At 39.2% G+C, this 17,938-nt stretch overlaps 2 protein-coding genes across 2 annotated transcripts; both read left to right on the top strand.

Annotated features, from left to right (window-relative positions):
• The first annotated feature begins 194 nt into the window (after positions 1–194).
• LOC111329706 (uncharacterized) lies at positions 195–15,831 on the top strand. Its single transcript, XM_022934471.2, has 8 exons — positions 195–870; positions 1,390–1,484; positions 7,124–7,280; positions 8,262–8,325; positions 10,996–11,114; positions 13,164–13,310; positions 14,186–14,342; positions 15,325–15,831. Exons 1-8 carry the CDS (start codon positions 319–321, stop codon positions 15,588–15,590), a joined length of 1,557 nt encoding a protein of 518 aa, XP_022790206.1. The 5' UTR covers positions 195–318; the 3' UTR covers positions 15,591–15,831.
• Positions 3,912–5,585, top strand: LOC148722033 (melanocortin receptor 5-like). The gene has a single exon (XM_088734724.1). The coding sequence runs from the start codon at positions 4,057–4,059 to the stop codon at positions 4,966–4,968; it is 912 nt and encodes a 303-aa protein (XP_088590850.1). The 5' UTR covers positions 3,912–4,056; the 3' UTR covers positions 4,969–5,585.
• Positions 15,832–17,938: the final 2,107 nt, after the last annotated feature.

Genomic DNA, 17,938 nt, shown 5'->3' with positions numbered 1-17,938 from the left:
CAGTAGGAAGGCAAACAGATCATCCTCTTTTCTTGTCTACAAAACTGCGAGGAAAACAAAAGAAGAAGTGGTATTACTGCTGAGTCCCATTGAAGCGAGATTGTTACTTACTCCGACACGGTAATTGCTTTACGTGTCATTATTGTACAGGTGACAACAGAGAGAGAGAAATAAGAGAAAAACATCAAGAGAAAATAGAGGACAGTTTGAGCGGATAAACTCGGACTCGTTGGTGTCACTTATTCCAATTCTATATTTTTCGTTCAAGCCTATTGTGAAATATCTATCGAAAGACGTGTTTATTGAGTTCACAACGCTATGATCAGGAAGAGAAAAATTATGAAGCATATGGTGGTAATATTCTTGTTTATAAACAACGTCTCCACAGCAAATTCTGTTACCGTCGACCACAAGTGCAGCAGCGGAGGGCGGCTGACTGTGTTATGGTGGAGCCAGGAGCCGTATATTTACAAATCTGGAGACAAGCAGGAAGACAACGTAAAATCAACAGTAGTCACACCAGCATCTTTATCAGGGATGTTTCCATTAATCTTAAGCAAAGCCCTTCAACGTTGTTGTAAAAGCAGCACAACACTTAACTACACAACGGTCCCTGAAGGTCCTGCTGGCTTAGATCAACTTTTGGCCGCGGAAGAATTTGATCTCATTTTGCCCGTGGGGGCAGAGGTCGGAGCAGAGACCGTTCGTCGGTTCCGGTTCACTGGGCTGCTTGAGTCCCCTGGGGTTGCAGTGCTTATCAAGGGTAACGTATCTGGAGCTCAGTTATTGCTGTCTGTTCTTCAAGGCTGGCCCATCCTTGTGTTCATTCTCATCTCTGCCTCACTCGCTGGAGTCGTTATCTGGTTATTCGTAAGTGACAAAGTATCCTAGTCCTTTAATTGGCAAGCCATAAAAAATCGTGCAAAATTGACGTGGCGGTAGTAAACGTCGTCGCTGTTGCCTTTGCAAGATCATATACTAGATGCAGACACTCTAAAAAGTAGGCGGGTGGAACATAGCTGGAACCAAACTGCCTAAAGTTTTCGATCGTGGACTGGACACGTTCTAACGTTTCCGAAGTCATCGGGTTGTCCTTGTTTTTTATTTTTATTTTTATCTACAGAAATCTACTTTATTCAATTTTGATTTGTCACTTAATATTGCATCAAAACTTGTGAGAGGTTATCTAAGCGAGGGGTGTTGTTCTGTTGTTATTTCACATTATAAATCCATCGTCTGTTAATTTACTCACGAGGCATTTTTTTTATAACTAACAATCAACTTCAAGATCCACCAAACGACGGTTTTTTTGTCCGGCAGTTAAGATAAAGAAGATATTCAAGTTAATCTTTACATATGAAAAAGTTTGGCCAAATTTTCCTCTCACAGGAACGAAGGGATAATACAGAGCAATTCCCTGAGTCGTTTTCTCACGGTGTGTTTGAAGGATTCTGGTGGGCTTTCATTACCATGACAACCGTTGGGTAAGTAGATCTGAGCATATCACATGATAATTTGGTTCTGTCAACTGAGTTGATAATGTAAATGGCTTCCGTAAAGAACCTGGAAAGCTGACTTTTCGAGCGTTAGCCCTTCGTCCTTCACTCGAACGAAGGGTTGAAATTTTACGCTGAATATCTCAGCACAAAATTAGAAATCATCGGACATGGCTAGAATGACAATTATAACCCGCTTCAGTGGAGAGTTAAGGAAGCTGTTGTTAAAAACAACTTAGTACTCACTGGGTGATGGAAGGGAAACTTTGTGCTGGCACAGAGGGGAGGGGGTTTAAATTCTACAGCCTATTAGACATTGAGAAGTCGAGCACTTTCGCGTAGAGTTCGGAGAACACGAAAAAAATATGACTTAACTGGAAAAACTTCGTCGTTGATCTTTCGCGCTTAGAATGTTTGACCCAGGAAAGGTCTATTCACTTTTGGACAAGTGTTTAAAACAAAGCCTGGATTATGGGCAGGAGGAAAACTTTGAGTCAGCACGGATAAACCCCACACATGTATCCACTTCTGCCTGAGATCAATTAGCGATAAATGATACTTTCAGGGACGAAAGTTTTCGAAAATGATTGGTTTTTTTTTTTTGCATAAACTTAAGTGTTTAATTGTAATCTATCGAAATCAGTTCACCATTTTAGTTGATAAAAATATTATTTCTGGCGAGAAATTAGGGAAAAAACAAAATTCTGATCAAAGTAAATAAAACGTATACGGAAACTTCGGAAGCGTTCTCCTCTGCTTTGATTTTCGAACCAATGCACCGAATTGAAATATGGCGTCCAATTTGAATTGCCATTTACGGTGCCAATTTACGGTGTCCAACTAGAAAGCTTTTGCTACTTTGGACACCGTGCACCTCTCAAACTTATCTTTATGGCCAAATATTACTTTTATTCTTCTCTCTCTCTCTCCTATTTTCATATGAATAGTAACTTCCATTAATAGTGTGAAATAAATAAAAGTTCAAAGTTCAAAAAAAAGTTCCATTGTTCTGGACTGACTAGCCTTACACACATGTGATAATCCTTTTGTGTTTCCACGTGAAGACGAGGCTAGTAAGTCTAAAACAAAATAGGACGCCATATTTCGATTCGGTGAATTGGCCAAACATTTTTGGAATTTGGGGCTCACAAAATTAAACCAATTCCCTTGAAAATTTGCACCGAGTAAAATCAACAATAGAAGAAAAAACTAAATGGCCCAGTAACTGTTGAAAGGAGACATCAATGAACAATCGGCCTAACGGTTTTTTTAGCACAATATGTGCTGATTGACTTCCCAAAGACTGTTTGGTGAAACAGTAAAACGCAAGTACGTATAAATCGATTGAAGACACATGGGTAGTTTTCTCTTTCTACTCAATTATTATCTCTATATTTCAAAAAAGAATAACAAGGAAGTTATCGAATTCTGTAGTTTACAAGCTTAAAAAATAATATATAGTTTTAAAGAAATTAACTCAAAGCACTTGCTTTTACAATAATTTCCTGAAACTTGAAACTCAATCAGGACGCATATTTTATAAGTTGGTTTTTCTTAAGGATAGCATAAGTAAATTTCTTCCTTAAAAAATGTTAGATCACAGCAAACTCTGAATCTAATTTAAATTACAATTCAAGGGAATCGTACACAAATGTAAATAAGGGATGATTCGGTTCTTTGAAATGAGAACGGTCTTCCGCCACAGCAGCAGATGTTTTATTTCTAAAATTAGAAAAAGTCGATATCCTCTTGCGATATATTTTCCATCCTTAATTAAACAGATTTTAAACGTTTTGTGGCCAAATGACACTGAGAATTCGTTTTACTGCTGACAAAACAAGTTTAGGATAGACCGGTTTGTTTCAAGGGTGACTTAGAATAACCCACATACACTTCAAGGCGCATACTTTATGAAATGAATAAAGGCCGATAGTTTCGAAAGAAACTGTTTGGGGCTGCGTCGGTGGGAGTAACGAAATAATTTGGATATATCAACAAAGTTGAAATGGTAAATTGGCCACCGTAATGATTACAAAAGCTGACGTTTCGAGCGTTAGCCCTTCGTCGGAGCGACGAAGGGCTAACGCTCGAAACGTCAGCTTTTGTAATCATTACGGTGGCCAATTTACCATTTCAACTTTGTTGATATATCCAAATTACTTTATGAAATACTGAGGACATATGAAGAATATGCATAAGTGCAAAAGAAAATTAATACGTATACAAAATCTATTACAATTTTAAAGGCTGATAGTTTCGATAGTTCCCACCAATAACGTAATTCCGTTATTGCAATTTTACTTTCCTTAGATTCTATTCTTACTTAATAATAGCCTCCAGCGTGCATCTTGGAGATGAAAGTAAACAACAATATAGGTTATCAATCTAGTTCATACCTACGTATTTGATGACTCATGATCAGCACCTACAAATTAAAATGTGCTGACAAGAAGAACTTTGCTTTTATCATCATCACCTTGCAGAGACGAATCCGTCAGGAACCTTCACCCCGACTCTTCCTCGTGAAATTTTAAAAGTACTCGTTGGTAAAAGTTAAGCAATGAGAGCTACACTGGCGGATAGCATTGAAGATGCTCTGTTCTTTTGTCAAAATTTTCTAGAAGGAACAATTTCATTATGGTTTCTTGTGGCTGCAAATGTTTTTCTCTTCATAACCTCGACGTCGAGTAATATTTTAGTACTTGCAGCTCTAAGCAAGAGCTCATCGCTTCATCCACCTTCCAAGATCTTATTACGTTCCTTGGCCATTACTGATTTGTGTGTTGGGTTTGTTTTGGAGCCGGTATTTGTCGCATATTTAATGTCGGTTCATTACAGAAACTTTAATCTGTGTTCCCCTTTGATTCACATCTCGGCTGTTGTCGAAATGCTCTCCTGTGTAGCATCTTTACTGACAATGACCACAATAAGTGTGGACAGACTGTTTGCTTTGTCACTTGGTGTGAGGTACAGATATATGGTCACTTCCAAACGCGCTGCGTTGGCCGTCCTCTGTGTTTGGGCCTTGAGTATTTGTGCATGTGCCTCAATATTCTGGACTTTTGACATCATTGGATATTATAGTGTCACGGTTGTTTCATTAGGTTTAATAGTTTCAACTTGCTGTTACGCAAAGATATATCAGAAACTCTTTTATCGTCAATTTCAAATACAAGTGAGTGCTCCTAACAGAACTGCACCATTTTTAAACGCAGCTCGATACAGAAAAACAGTGTCCAGTGCATTGTGGGTATATTTCACACTAGTCATGTGCTATCTCCCAGCAGGCATAGTTACAGGTCTAATTGTGGTTTACCCTGAAGAAAACGAGGCACCAAATCTTATGCTTGCTTGGGTGGTGACATTGACTCTTTCTTTCTTGAATTCTACACTTAATCCAATTGTGTACTGCTGGAAGATCACAGAAGTGAGAGAAAGGGTTAAGGCCATAGTGAGACAGATATACTGCTAGAAAATATTGTTATTATTTCACTACCTTGAGAAGTTCTTAGTTATTAAACAAATTCTCTTTGTCAGTACTAGAGGAACTATATAAAGAACAGTACTGAGGATACGCGAATTGATGTAAGAGACCAAAGGCTTAAGGATATAAAGTACCATAGATGCTTTTCTTCTGTTTTGTTTGGTGGGTCATCTCAACATAGGTTGAAAAAATAGTTCTGTGATAACTTGCTTAATTAATGTTTGGGCCCCAAAATCATTATGGCTTAACGATCGCTTCTCACTTCCTTGGCTTATTTGGTTTCGAGGAAAGCGTCAAACAGATGAAATTGTGGTTTTGTGACATGGTTTGGTCATATCTGTCGCCGTAGTTTGCCTTTTATTTCTACTGAAGCTTAAAATATATATGAATCTTTTCGAAGCATTTTATACAAAATACCGAGCAACTCGGCCACAGCGAAGAATCTATTTTTTCTCCGTATCCTGAGAACCGTAAACATGCAGAGACAAAGGTTATTTCTGGAAATGTTTAAAAACTGTTACGACGCAAATGTTTTGAGCTAGCTGGGTTTAGTTTTGCAAAAATTAATACCGAATGGACAATTAAAATACAGGTGATGTTATCAACTGTTTCCCGTGCTGTAAATATATTGAACAATGTGAGCGTTATTTTAAATTTAAAGCTTAAAATTTGAGTCAAAACTGATTGAGAACGCCCACACTGTCAACCACTAAAAGGAAACCAAGACAAAAGGTGCGTCCCTTTGTACAGCAGCATAATAGACTGACTAAGCAGACCGAGGCAATCTGTAGATGATCGAACAGCATGGTTCATTTGCTCTATTCCTCATCTTTATCCGAGTTTTATCACACAACAAGCAATGTCCATATAATTTCCTGGCATCCGAATATGATGAAGAATCTATCTAAGCCATCTTTTGAAAAATATTGACAGTGCAGATTGGATAGAGGTTAGAGAGGAAACGCTTTTAATTCTACAATGAAGTTGGTCCAATATTTCGCATCAAGATAGAGACTATATACAGGTTATAATCTCTTGGATAGATAAAATATATAGTGATTTACTTCCAAGCAAACAAAACGTTTACAGCTTCTCTCTCGTTGAAACAAAGAAGACAAAGAATCCAACATCAAGTCGTAGCTAGTGAATCATGCAAAAATGCCCCGGGTTAACGAAGAGTAAATAATTTTTTGCCAGCAAAGTCGTTTTGCAACCGCTGAGAGCTCTCACTTTTAAGATTTCGTTTTTACAGTTTACGTATATTATCAGCCAGTGTGGTTCTCGACTGAAATGCGGGGAGTCCTGTTTTTTCGATAACAGAGGCTTTTCTTTGAATATGTCACAAATTTTGTTCTCGTTCATATTTTACGTATATTGACAAGCCACGCGGAAACAACGACAAAGAGCATGCAACGAAATATTCTCTGGACATTTTCAAGATAAACACACCACGTTTTCTTCCCACAGGCTTCCTTATACGAACCTGTGAGGAAGCTCAAAGTAACTAGGTCTAATTGGGTTTCGAGCGTCATCCCTTCGTCAGAGTGAAACATTTGCTCTGGCGAAGGGCTAACGGTCAAAATGTCAGCCTAGAAACTCCTTACAGTAGCCACTTTACATTATCAACCCATGTGATCGTGTAGTCAGATCGTCCGCGTGAGAGTCGTCCTAAGAAGGACTGTTGTCGAGAGTAGAGACTGACGCTTCGACGACAGTGACCTAAGCTACAGTCGTCTTCAAAGTCAAATGGAGAGTTATTGTCAATTTCAAATTGGTTTTGGACTCCGTCTGATTGTTTTTATCGACTCGGTCCAGCGATAAAACCAAATTATCTTCGTTTGTTGGATTAAAACAAACATCATGGGAAAGGATCAAATTGAGTTACTGCTCCCGCATATTTGATGGTCGGCTAGAAAAGGGCCAAAATGGAGCTTGGGATATAAGAACTTTTACCGCCGTTTATTGAGCCCACGAGCAGGCTCTTGTGTTTGAGTTTCACCTCATGGCCTCTTTTTGGGCACAGTTACACCAATAGCGCCCGCTTGTGGAAACATTTATTGCAACCCCTGAAATAATCCTCAGCTCTTTGCTGTGATTGTAAGGGAAACAGATTGTAAAGCGTAATGACGAATCTATATTTTAGGTATGGAGATTTGGCGCCTAAAACAATCCCTGGGAAGCTGTTGGGTCTGATATGGATGCTAGCGGGTCTTATCATCATTACTATGTTTATCAGTATCATCACCGCAGCATTGACTTCTGTCAGTCTGCAAGGACGGACCAACCTCCGAGGGGTCACGGTAAGTGTGGGGACTGAGTTCGACCTCAGTAAGAAAAGGCTGATTTGTTCTAGAAGGTACAATTTACTTCTTTAATTCGTCATACTTTGGTAAAACTGGTTAACAATTGAACAAACTTCATTTAAAACATGAGGTTCATGAGCTCGTGAGTTTAATAACTGTTAAATTTTACCCTCGTTAAATATAGTCTTCTACTACTACGACAACAGCAAAATGTAGCTCAACTGAAGGTTCGCGTTAAAGTGAATGTATTCAATTAAAGAAATAGTGAAAAGAAAGTTTGATTATAGAGAAAGATGTTTAAAAAAATCCTTTGATGAGAGGGTGAGACGAAGACAAACCCTTAGTCTTTCCAGTAAGGTTCGTGCCTTAATCGAACTTTCCAATCTTGTCTACGGATTCTCTAATAACTGAAACACAGAGAACTCGTTGGTGACCGAGGTCAGTTTTGTTATTGATACTTGGTTCAGATGTTAAAATTGTCCAGCACACTGCCAGATGCTAATTGATCACTGAATAAAAGTACAATGTACATCAAAGAAATGTTTCGGTAGCTTTAGAGAGATGTTCAAGAAACCGCCTTGAGCTAATATTTTCCAAATCACTACAATGACACCAAATAAAAGGGTCTGTAAACAAACTTTGAAAAAGTAAGCACTGAACAGGAATTTTGCTGGCAGATTGAGTGGCGAGACAAGGAATCAAGCATAGTTAATCAAGTTTTTAGAATGGAGCCGCAAAAGTTGACCTCTGGAGTATTCAGCAGAACGTTAATCAATTTTTTTTAAACTCGGGACAATGCATCGTGAAAACTGGATTGTTCACTATACATTGCATCGCAAAATGAGACCACAAAAACTTGTTAGTCGAGTAACATAAGTTGGGAGAAACATCATTGATGAACTTTTTATGCCTTGCATGTGGTAATGAGTAAAGTTAGACAAGTGAAACTGATTTATCCCTGTTTTACTGGCCCGGCAGGTTTCAGTCGTTAATCACAGCGAGGAACACAAGCTTGGAATTCGAGAAATTGCGAATGTTAAAGGTAAATAACAATTTTAATTATCTGATTTACAGGCTTTGAAAAATCTATGTATTTCTGTATAATGAGTTCTTAATTTCGTACATACCTTATATCTTTAAAACTCTCCTGTAATCCGCCCTTAAGTTTTAAGCAGACAGTTTGAAATACGTGCGTGTTAAGAGCAAAATAGTTAGTGTTAACAAATTCCTTCCTTCTACCCTTTATTTTTGCCAGAAACGCTTTAATGATGCACAACTTGGTTTTGATGTCCGCAATAATTATAATTATGTTCTTTTGTCATTCTGATTCGTTCACATGTTTATATACATCCTAGTTGCTTTTCGTTTTCGATTTTTTTTTCTGTTTGGAATCTTTGTCCTGAAACCAACACATATCGGTTTAAGGAACGGAAATATCAAATCGTATCAAACAAGCGACAAAAATATTACCTCATCAATCTTCGTTTATTGTTTGTTTGTTTTTTTTTTTAGCCAAAGAACTTTGGAGACCGAAACTCTGGCTAAACGCCTTCATTTACAATTTCATACTGATGTCAAAAGAAAAAAAGAAAAAAGTTTCAAATGATAAAATCACTCACTGTTCTTACGTAAAGTAAAATTAAAGGGCACGGACAATTTTTTTAATGCTTCTCATCTATTGGTGTTTTACATCTGTCTTAGGTTCTTTTTTTCTCAGTTAATCTCTCCCTTTTTCTTAGCTCTGTATACTACTATGGTAACTTTATTACGTTAGTTCAGAACATAATAAAGAAAAAAAATAGAAGGATGAACGAAATCAGAAGAAATTCTTTGAACCGGTTGACGCAAACCTGTTGTTATGACAGTGTCCTTCCTTTTAAGTGAGTGGAGAAGAAAATTAGCATCCGTTAAGATCCCAGCGATCTTTGAAATTTACTGTTGGGCATTATTTCAGCATAGGTAAGAAAAACAAGCGGAGCGTTAGTTAAAACATCGTCTGGGAACCTAAAACAAAAATTGAATCGCCGTTCGTGCCGAAATAATGATCGTGTTTGCAATCTTATATGCTTTAAATACAATTGTGGCTCTTGTAGGAAATCTCTTCGTCTTACTTCTGGTAACAGTCTATAACCGTTTTCACGAAACAAGATACATTTTTCTGGCTAGCTTGGCACTTTCAGATTTCCTCTTTGCCATATTGGTGGCCAGCAATTGTGTCGCCGCCAATGCTCTTGAGCAATGGCCTTCTGGGACCACCTGGTGCCACGGAAACTCGTTTATTGTCAGACTTCTTCATTTGAGTACATTTGAGTGTTCCATCTTTGGGCGGCGTCTCATGAAAGATACGTTGCCATCGTCAGGCAGCCATTAACTTACACTGAAAACATCACCAAGATGAGAATCTTTCTCTGTGTAACTTTGCTGTGGTTGTTACCAGCGGTTGTCTCCCTCGGTCCGTTTATCGACTGTGGAGGCTTCATCTACAACCCGGAAATATTTACCTGCGAGCAACATTGGGACAGGCAAACTACTTTTCCGTTTTTGATATTTTCATTTTTCATTCCACTCGGCTTGATTGGATTCCTAAACTACAAGGTGCTCAAAGTTGTCCGACAACTTCAGAGCAGTTTCAAAATTATAAGTAGCCGGCTATCGAGCATAGTAAACAACAAGACGGACCGGTTGACCAGGCAAAATTCATACGTAACATAAAGTAATTTCAATAATTTATTAAAATCTTGAGACTAATTCTACCTGTATATTAAATCGAGGTATTAAAACGATAACACTACTGAAAACTTAAGATAAATTAATATAGTAATTAATGTACAACTAGATTGCAAATCTGCTCTAGCTTCTGTTGACTATGAGGTACCCAATCAGCAACAAGGCTTTAAACTTGTGCCTGATTAATGTAGACACATATTGTTGATAGAAATGAAACTGAAAAGTAGAAATCTGAATACATAAAATCAAATTCACTATTTATGCCTTAACCACTGAGTTACCTATGACTTTACTGCACTCATTTATCAGTACAGACGATCAGTTTACATTTCGATATCAACTGCACTTAAGAATTTCATCCTGGTAAAAGCCATGTGATAATTAATTACAGACTCGATGGTTGGCGCGCCAAGGTGTCCTAGTTTTTAAAACTCTTTACACCCTAATATCAGTATGCATATTCTCCATACTGTTCTCCGTGCATGCATTTATTAAGGTGGTGACATAGAAAATTTGTTGGATAATTGTAAGGCGCCTTCGGCAGCCGCTTCAGTCCATGTAGCGATCTCACCTTCCCACCCATCCCACCCAGGGGAGGACATCCACCACACAGTAATCTCGTGCGTGGGAAATTAACGTCTCCTACCCCAAACCCTGCAGGAGACGAGACCTACGGCTTTCCGTCTTATCCGAGAAGACGAAGCAAGGTGAGTGAAGCGGCTTACTTAAGGCCCCAACGTAGTGCCCCAGCCAGGACTTGAACTCGGGCCGTCCGACCCAGAGTCCAGCGCTCTGACCACTAGACTACTCACGCCTAAAGAGCTTCCTTTGTTGGTGATCATTTCCTTTATTCTGGTGGCCTTAAGCGGTACTTCCGCGGTAATATTGTAAGGAGAAATTAAATTCTAGTAACTCTTAAGAGTTAAAGTGTTGACGGAACGAAACCTTATAATTGTATTCTGACTTAATTGTGTTACTTATGCAGCTTTGCGTAACAGTGACCAGGTGTTTCAATATGTACTGGACCGTCAAGTGGAAGGTGCATTAGTCGACGTTCACGGACTCAAGCATCACATAAACGCCCTCACCCAACACAATATTCAGGTGAATCAATAGGAGATATGACTTCAATGTCTCACGTTATCACGGCTATTTTCATTCTGGCAGTGACCGCTGTAAAAACGGTCCGGATAAGGTGGCTCAAAACTGTGATATTTTAAATTCAACACCAATTATTTGATTGATAGATGCGTACATCGATCCCTCAACAATTTTTGGTTTGTTTCCTTGAATGTAATGCCGCTTCTCCTTTGATAAAACTCTGTTTCGTATTAAAAGGGTGGCAGGATGATAAGTGTGTACGCTGAAAAGTTTCAGTGGACTTGAAGTGGGTTTGTGACTCGAGAATTTTAAGTGTTGAAAGCCGAGGTCCTTCGAGTACCTCTGTGTCGAGAAAAACAGTGCGTTCGCCGGGAACATTTCACAAGTAAACTTGATCGTGGGGTAGAACGAGTTGGCGAAGTTTACAAAAATGGGAACTTCCTCCATTGGAATGTTCCACAAAGAGAATATGTCAAAGATAAACCTCTTCCAAACAAATAGTTTTAATGGGCTAGCCGCTAACAGTTGTTTTTCAAGGTTCACCATGAAAATAACGGTCAGAGCGACCGACATTTTAGTTCCCATAGCAATGCTGTGAGTTTGTACGACGTGTTTTTTACATTACACTTGAAAGAACTTTCTTTAAGTAAGAGCCGCATGAAATCGCTTGTCCGGATAAGTAATTTCTGCTCATAATGGTCTTCGTAATAACTGCAAACAACGTCGATTCCTTCTTATTGAGGAATGTTGGTGTAGAGAAAACTAACGTCAAATGTGTCTAGGACCACATTGTCTGGAATTTGCGTGTTTTCAATATAATTGATGAAGTCGGTGTATGGAACTCTTGTTCCCTTGCACTAGGTTGTGGAAGTGAGTCTACAAACCTAGAAATACGCTTTATTGGACCACTGTTCCTTGAAGCGATTGGCCTGCCGACCAGTGTTTTCATATAAATTTTAGTCAGCGGGTAAAATTTTGGTATACGTGGTTGTTTAAGACCAGTTGCTAACCATTTGTGGATCATTAGGTCGATCTGTCCCGAACCATATAGTTTAATAACCAGTTCGTTTACTTTTGGGGGCGGCATCTTGCACAATAAGAGACGGTAGAGGCTTGTAAAACTTATCATCAAATATTAATGTGAGCCTTCAGCTATCTTTTGTGCAATATCGAGGATGACCGTTGTTGTTTCTTTATCAGCTTTTTCAAGGTTAATTTTGCTGTTGTGTTTTAGTTCGTTTCCACTGAGTCAGTAAGAGAAATAGTTACCACAAAGATGAATGTCGTTTGGGGAGACCTTTCCCATCTGCTTGATGGGGAACATATTGCGGAAAGGAGAGGCCCCCTGACCAATTTCTTATGTTCGCTGAAATGTTATCAGTATGAGGGCGGAAACTGTTTTAAAGCAAGTGCGAGTTTGGTTTGTTCCAAGTAATTTTGTAGAGCAACCGAATTTTGACCGGTGTTTTCCAGGTAGATTTGACAGGAAACGGGTGAGCAGAGATTTTACACTTGTCTGCAAACATGTATTTAAGCGCATTGTTCTTGTAAAATTATCGAAATCCTTTAAAGGATTTAAAGTCAGAGAGAGACCCACCAGTGTAAGATTTAACTCTGTTTTTATTCGCTTAGTTGACAAAACATTTTCTGTTGCTTGGATAACTGAGCCTGCATGGAAGCGAAATTACAAGTTATTGAACAATGTATGTTTTCTGAGTTCTGGAGCTGGTCTGACTTTGTTGGCAGCCTGGTTTCTGGAGGTCTTACAACTGTGCTCTTTCGGATACAGGTTCTGTAGTAGCTGTTGCTGGTCTTCGATTGCCTGGTTGCCTGCAGCTTAGTTCTTTTAACTTTCCTTATTGAATTTCGATCTTCCTGCAAAGTTCTTTAAGGCATCTTTCTAGAGGTTCAATGCCACCGCTGAAAAATTATGCTGACTTTTCTTGTTTCGTTTCATGATTGCGATATTGTTCTTCCCCAAAACAAGGCGGGTTTGTTGTACCACGATCGAGCCATAACGTAACATACTTACGTATGATCGCTTAACAACAGGTTGGAAACATTCTGACGAGCCACGTTTCATATGGAGCGATCCATGCACGCAACTCGACGAATTTTTCGAATTGCCTCAGGGAATACGTGCAAACAGAAGAGCAATGGTTTTACTACATTCTGGCCGAGAATACCGGGACCACACAGGTAGGTTCGAAAATGGGACCAGCGGCCATATTTGAACAAAAAAATGTATTTCTTTAAAATAGTTTCACTCTAAAGGGAAATATATTACAGTCGAACCTCAGTGTATTAAGCGGCTCCTATTAAGCGTTCACCCTGTATTAAACGGTAGCGATCACCCTGTATTAAGTTCCAAAGACTCGTTTTGTATTGTCTTCCACCTGTAATGAAGTAATGAACATATATCTTATTAACCAAGCGCGAGGGCCGTACCGGGAGAATATCGGCCCGAGGTCTTGACAGTACGGACCTCGCTGCGCACGGTCCGTACAAAAAAGACCGAGGGCCGATATTCTTCCAGTACGTTCCTAAGCAAGCTTGGTTGATAAGAGATTTATTATACGACTGAAGTTCAAAGGGACACAAGTGCGGTATCATTCGGAACCATTCGGGACAGTGCCCGGTCCAATACTGAGAGAATATTGACCGGCAATAGAGCATTTTGATTGGTTGATTTTAGTTATTGGCCCTCTGACTGCCCGAGTCGTGTAATAGCGTCACTTAAAGCCTATCAACTCAAATAACTAAGAATAATCTTTCAAGTAATTTTCAATCCATGCTTCTCCCCTAAAATCAAAGTAAGAAGCATTTTTTGGGCGAGATTCTGTACATTTAGAGGTCAATTATGGTATGAAGTGGCGTTGCGAATCGTTGAATAGAATACCCCTTATTTGTGGAACCTGTATTAAGCGAGCGCCCTGTCATTCCCCAAGGGTGACCGGTTAGTACAGGTTTGACTGTACTTCTTCGCCACTCCCGCGCATCTTAAGGTGAGGTATCAATGATAAACCTTGGTGACAAATAACTGCAACTAATGGTTTACTTTTTTAACATAAAAGGAAAAGATAAGCGTTGCAGAAGATTACTTTGGAAGCGGAGGAATATTTAGCATTACGGTATACGGTGGGCTGGCCTTGTTTGTGATGCTCATGGCCGCAGGGATTGGCTGGGAGGCATACAAGAAAAACAAAATGAAAAACAAAGGAAAAAGCGAAGGTAAGGAAAAATTTCGTTCTGTTGCCCCTTATAAACCCAAAAAAAAAAAGAAAAAAAAAAGCTTGAGAAGAGCTAAATCAATCTCCAACAGCATTTTTGTGGCTGAATACATACAATAGCCAAAGTAAATTTAAGATTCCGCTTTGCGAGGTTACACGATTACAACCTCCGTAGCGTATCTCAGCTTCGTTCATTGGACGAGCTGTAGTGTTGTTCCTTCTGAATAGGAAGCAAGTCCACTCTCATTACCTACTGCATTTTATAAAGTTTCCCGTTAAAAGTTTGCTTTCAATCTTTCATTTGTGATGGTAGGGTGTCGGCGTCGAGTAACACTTTGGTCCCGAAGATAGAAGTGATCAAAGCTAGAGGTCTAGCCGAAAGCTTTTGATTTTTAAGCAAGCTTAATCGGTATAAAAAAATTTTAATATTTTTTTTTTATTCAGTATGGAGAACATGCATACTGATGTTAGGGTGTAACCGGTTAAACGTTGGGCTTTTGGTTCAAGAAAACATCACGATGACCCCGCCCAGGTCCCCGCTTATCCTGACTGCTCAATAACCGGCCCGATCCAACATAACCACTTTAAAGGGGACAAGGGCGAATGTCCATGAATCTTAAGCAGCAAAAAATATATAACCTCAAAAAAAAAAAAATATATATATAACCAATCAAAAGGAGGCAGTATGGCCGGGTGGTTAGAGTGTCGGACTCGTAATCCGCCGCTCCTGGGTTCGAGTCCCACCCTGACCACTGGATCTGTTTCACGGTAGCCCCGAGTTCAGATCCTTGGCCACGCTTGTAAATAGCCAACTGGTTTGCCTCCGGCCGGTTGGGGTTCTTAATGATGTTATGTTCAATTTAGACCATTTGTTTCATTTGTTTGCAAGGACCACAATGGAAACTACTGGTTCACCAGTAATTGTGTAATCCTTTAAAAAGACTTTTTTTTTTTTTTTTAACCTCGCTTTTCATCATCTGCAGGCTCCATCCCTGCACCCACATCCATTGTATTGGAGGACTTAGGGACCCACCCCACTCCAAGGCTGTCATTTGGTCATGCACCTTCAGAACAACTTGTCTCCAAACACAGCATGGAAATCATGAAGATGGACGAAGAGCTCAATAATTTCCGCAAGGATTGGCAGGATAAACGTACGAAAATGCTTGAACGACATCAGAGAGAACGAGCAGGTGCTGGTATGAATGGCGACGCTAACAGTTCCCTGACACCACCTAAAGAGAACTGAGTTTACTGTACGACTCCTAGATGAATCTACATCGTAACTCCTCTCTGAGGTATCATTAGACTGTAGGGCAGAAAAGTGACGAAAACTAGATAATTAAATCTAATTCTGTCTTGATATGGTCCAAAATACTCAAAACATAAGCAGCAGCTGTCATATGGCAGTTAGAAAGGAAAACAATGTTCTTTTATCTTAGCACTGTATCTTGATATTGTTTGCAGGACACAAAGTTAATTGTTCTCGATCGAGTTGAAAATGTCGTAATTATTGCGAAGCCGTTTTGGAAGAATCCACAGCTTTGATACTCGATAACTTTAATCGTTTCAACTTTTTACTTAAATAAAACCGGGATAATTCTCGTCCATCTAATGAGTCGGAGTATTAAAACAGAAACAGTTCAAATTTGACCAGTAACAGACACCCAGTTCGTAGAAACTCGACTAAGATGAGATCGCATCGTCTTGAGTCCGTTGTCTCAGTTCTGCTCTCTTTCGTTGCATCAATTGAACGAATCCGAGTTACAAGTCTCCGGCCAAAAAGGTACAAATTTTCAAACTTAATTAAGAAGTCTGTTTCTGGCACTGGTATTGATTAATATTCGTAACTATGGTGAAGTTAGGACCTTTAGCTGTTATCGTTTGGACAAAGCTAAAACTGTGCCATTCCTAACTGGTAGGAAATATTGCTTTTATCGCCTGCTAATTGGCTGGCGAGTGATTGAACTCTCAAATACAAGCACCTGAAGACAAAAAATGAGATTCTCCTCTTGCTACTGTTACCAAAGAGAAAATTATTTCGATGAAAGAGGTGGCTGTTCCAAAAAAACGCACTGGTGTGGAAAACGTTTGGTTTGACGTCATTTTATATAGGCGTTATTAACCAAGCCTGAGGTCAAGATGGCTGGATATTGGCCGAGTTCTGTATTTTTTTGCACTTTTATGGTCGAGACGAAGTCGAGGTCCGTAAAAATGCGAAAAAAGAAGAGGCTAATATCCAGCCATCTTGACCAAACAAGCTTGGTTAATAAAACATTTATTATATTGCAAAAAGATTTCGCTTAACTAAGGATTAAGAATGACTTGTTTACTTCGAGAGCCAGGAAAGAAAGCCAACTGTGTTTGTAACACAACAAACTCACGAGAGTCGTTTCTGTTTTCTTTGTTTTGAATGTCTTCTGCCGCTTTTTGCGTTTCCATCGCCAAAATTGTTCAAGAATAGCGCAGCTTTAATGCAATTTTTTTCATGTGCGGGATCAACGCGGGAAATCTTTCAAAGGAAAGCAACGCGCGGTCAAGCCGCTGTTCGGGAGTTGCACTAAATTATCAAGCGAAAATGCCGTTAAAAGGCAGAACTAGGTAGAATAAATCAAGACATCCTGAAAATATGTCGAAATAGTTCTATGGAAGTTCAAAATTTGAAATAAAGAAGTGAAAACCCGAGACTTAATTTTTTTGTTTTTGTTTCGCCTTTCAAAACAAGAAATTCGTGGAACAAAGCGACATCGTGTTTGGTCTTTTTCTTGTTTTCATTTTCCTGTCCGTCTATGAACTCTTCTACTGATGATTCTAGGCTCTGAAAACGGTTAGTGTGATTTGAAGCCATCTTTCTAAAGAACAATGCGCCTAAGCTCTTAGAAATGTGCTATTTGTCAGTCAAGAGGAGCGGCGAGCGAGCGAGCGACACGGTTTTGTTTACTAGTGAAAATAATGATAAAGCCAATCAGAGCGTCGATACGTCGTTTTTCACTAGTGAAAAAAAATCGTATGACCAATCAGCTGGCTCCTCTAGCGCGAAGAGACTATTTTTATCTCGATGCTTTTTGGTGCGTAAATCTCGGTATGTATATAATAATACGCGTGATTTCATTTCGTGCACGGCACGAATTCGGTCGCTCGATACAAGTTTCTTTAGTCTGTACAAATATTTTAGTGATCAACTATATTGAGCTGGTTAGTGAAAAATTGCAAAATTTGTCTCATTTTCCCGCAACGAGATTGATTTATTTAAACAAGCCCTGAAATTTGATTGGTTTTTGTGTTTTAGTAAAGCTGTCTCGTTGGTTAAGAAAAGATGTGATTTAGGACATAAAATGGTGCGACTTGCGAACAAATCGCACCGGTGAGAGTAATCAGACTGCAAGGATCAGATTTTAAAATGGATGTAAATGTAATAAAGAAAAAAAAAAAGAACTCTTCCCTGCACTATCCCCCTGTCTTTATTCCTTTTGTGCTATACAATGTTTTAACTCCTCCATCTGAGGGAGCGGGCCGATAGGTCTAAACATTGACTTTACCTTCGAAAATTATTTGTCAAAAACGCTTTCGCGAATAAAAGGAAGAGAAGACGGCCAC

This window comes from Stylophora pistillata, chromosome 10 (assembly GCF_964205215.1).
Source record: "Stylophora pistillata chromosome 10, jaStyPist1.2, whole genome shotgun sequence".
NCBI classification, from domain to species: Eukaryota; Metazoa; Cnidaria; class Anthozoa; order Scleractinia; family Pocilloporidae; genus Stylophora; species Stylophora pistillata.
The sequence above is the reverse complement of the archived record's forward strand: the minus strand, read 5'-3'. Positions and strand labels throughout refer to the sequence as shown.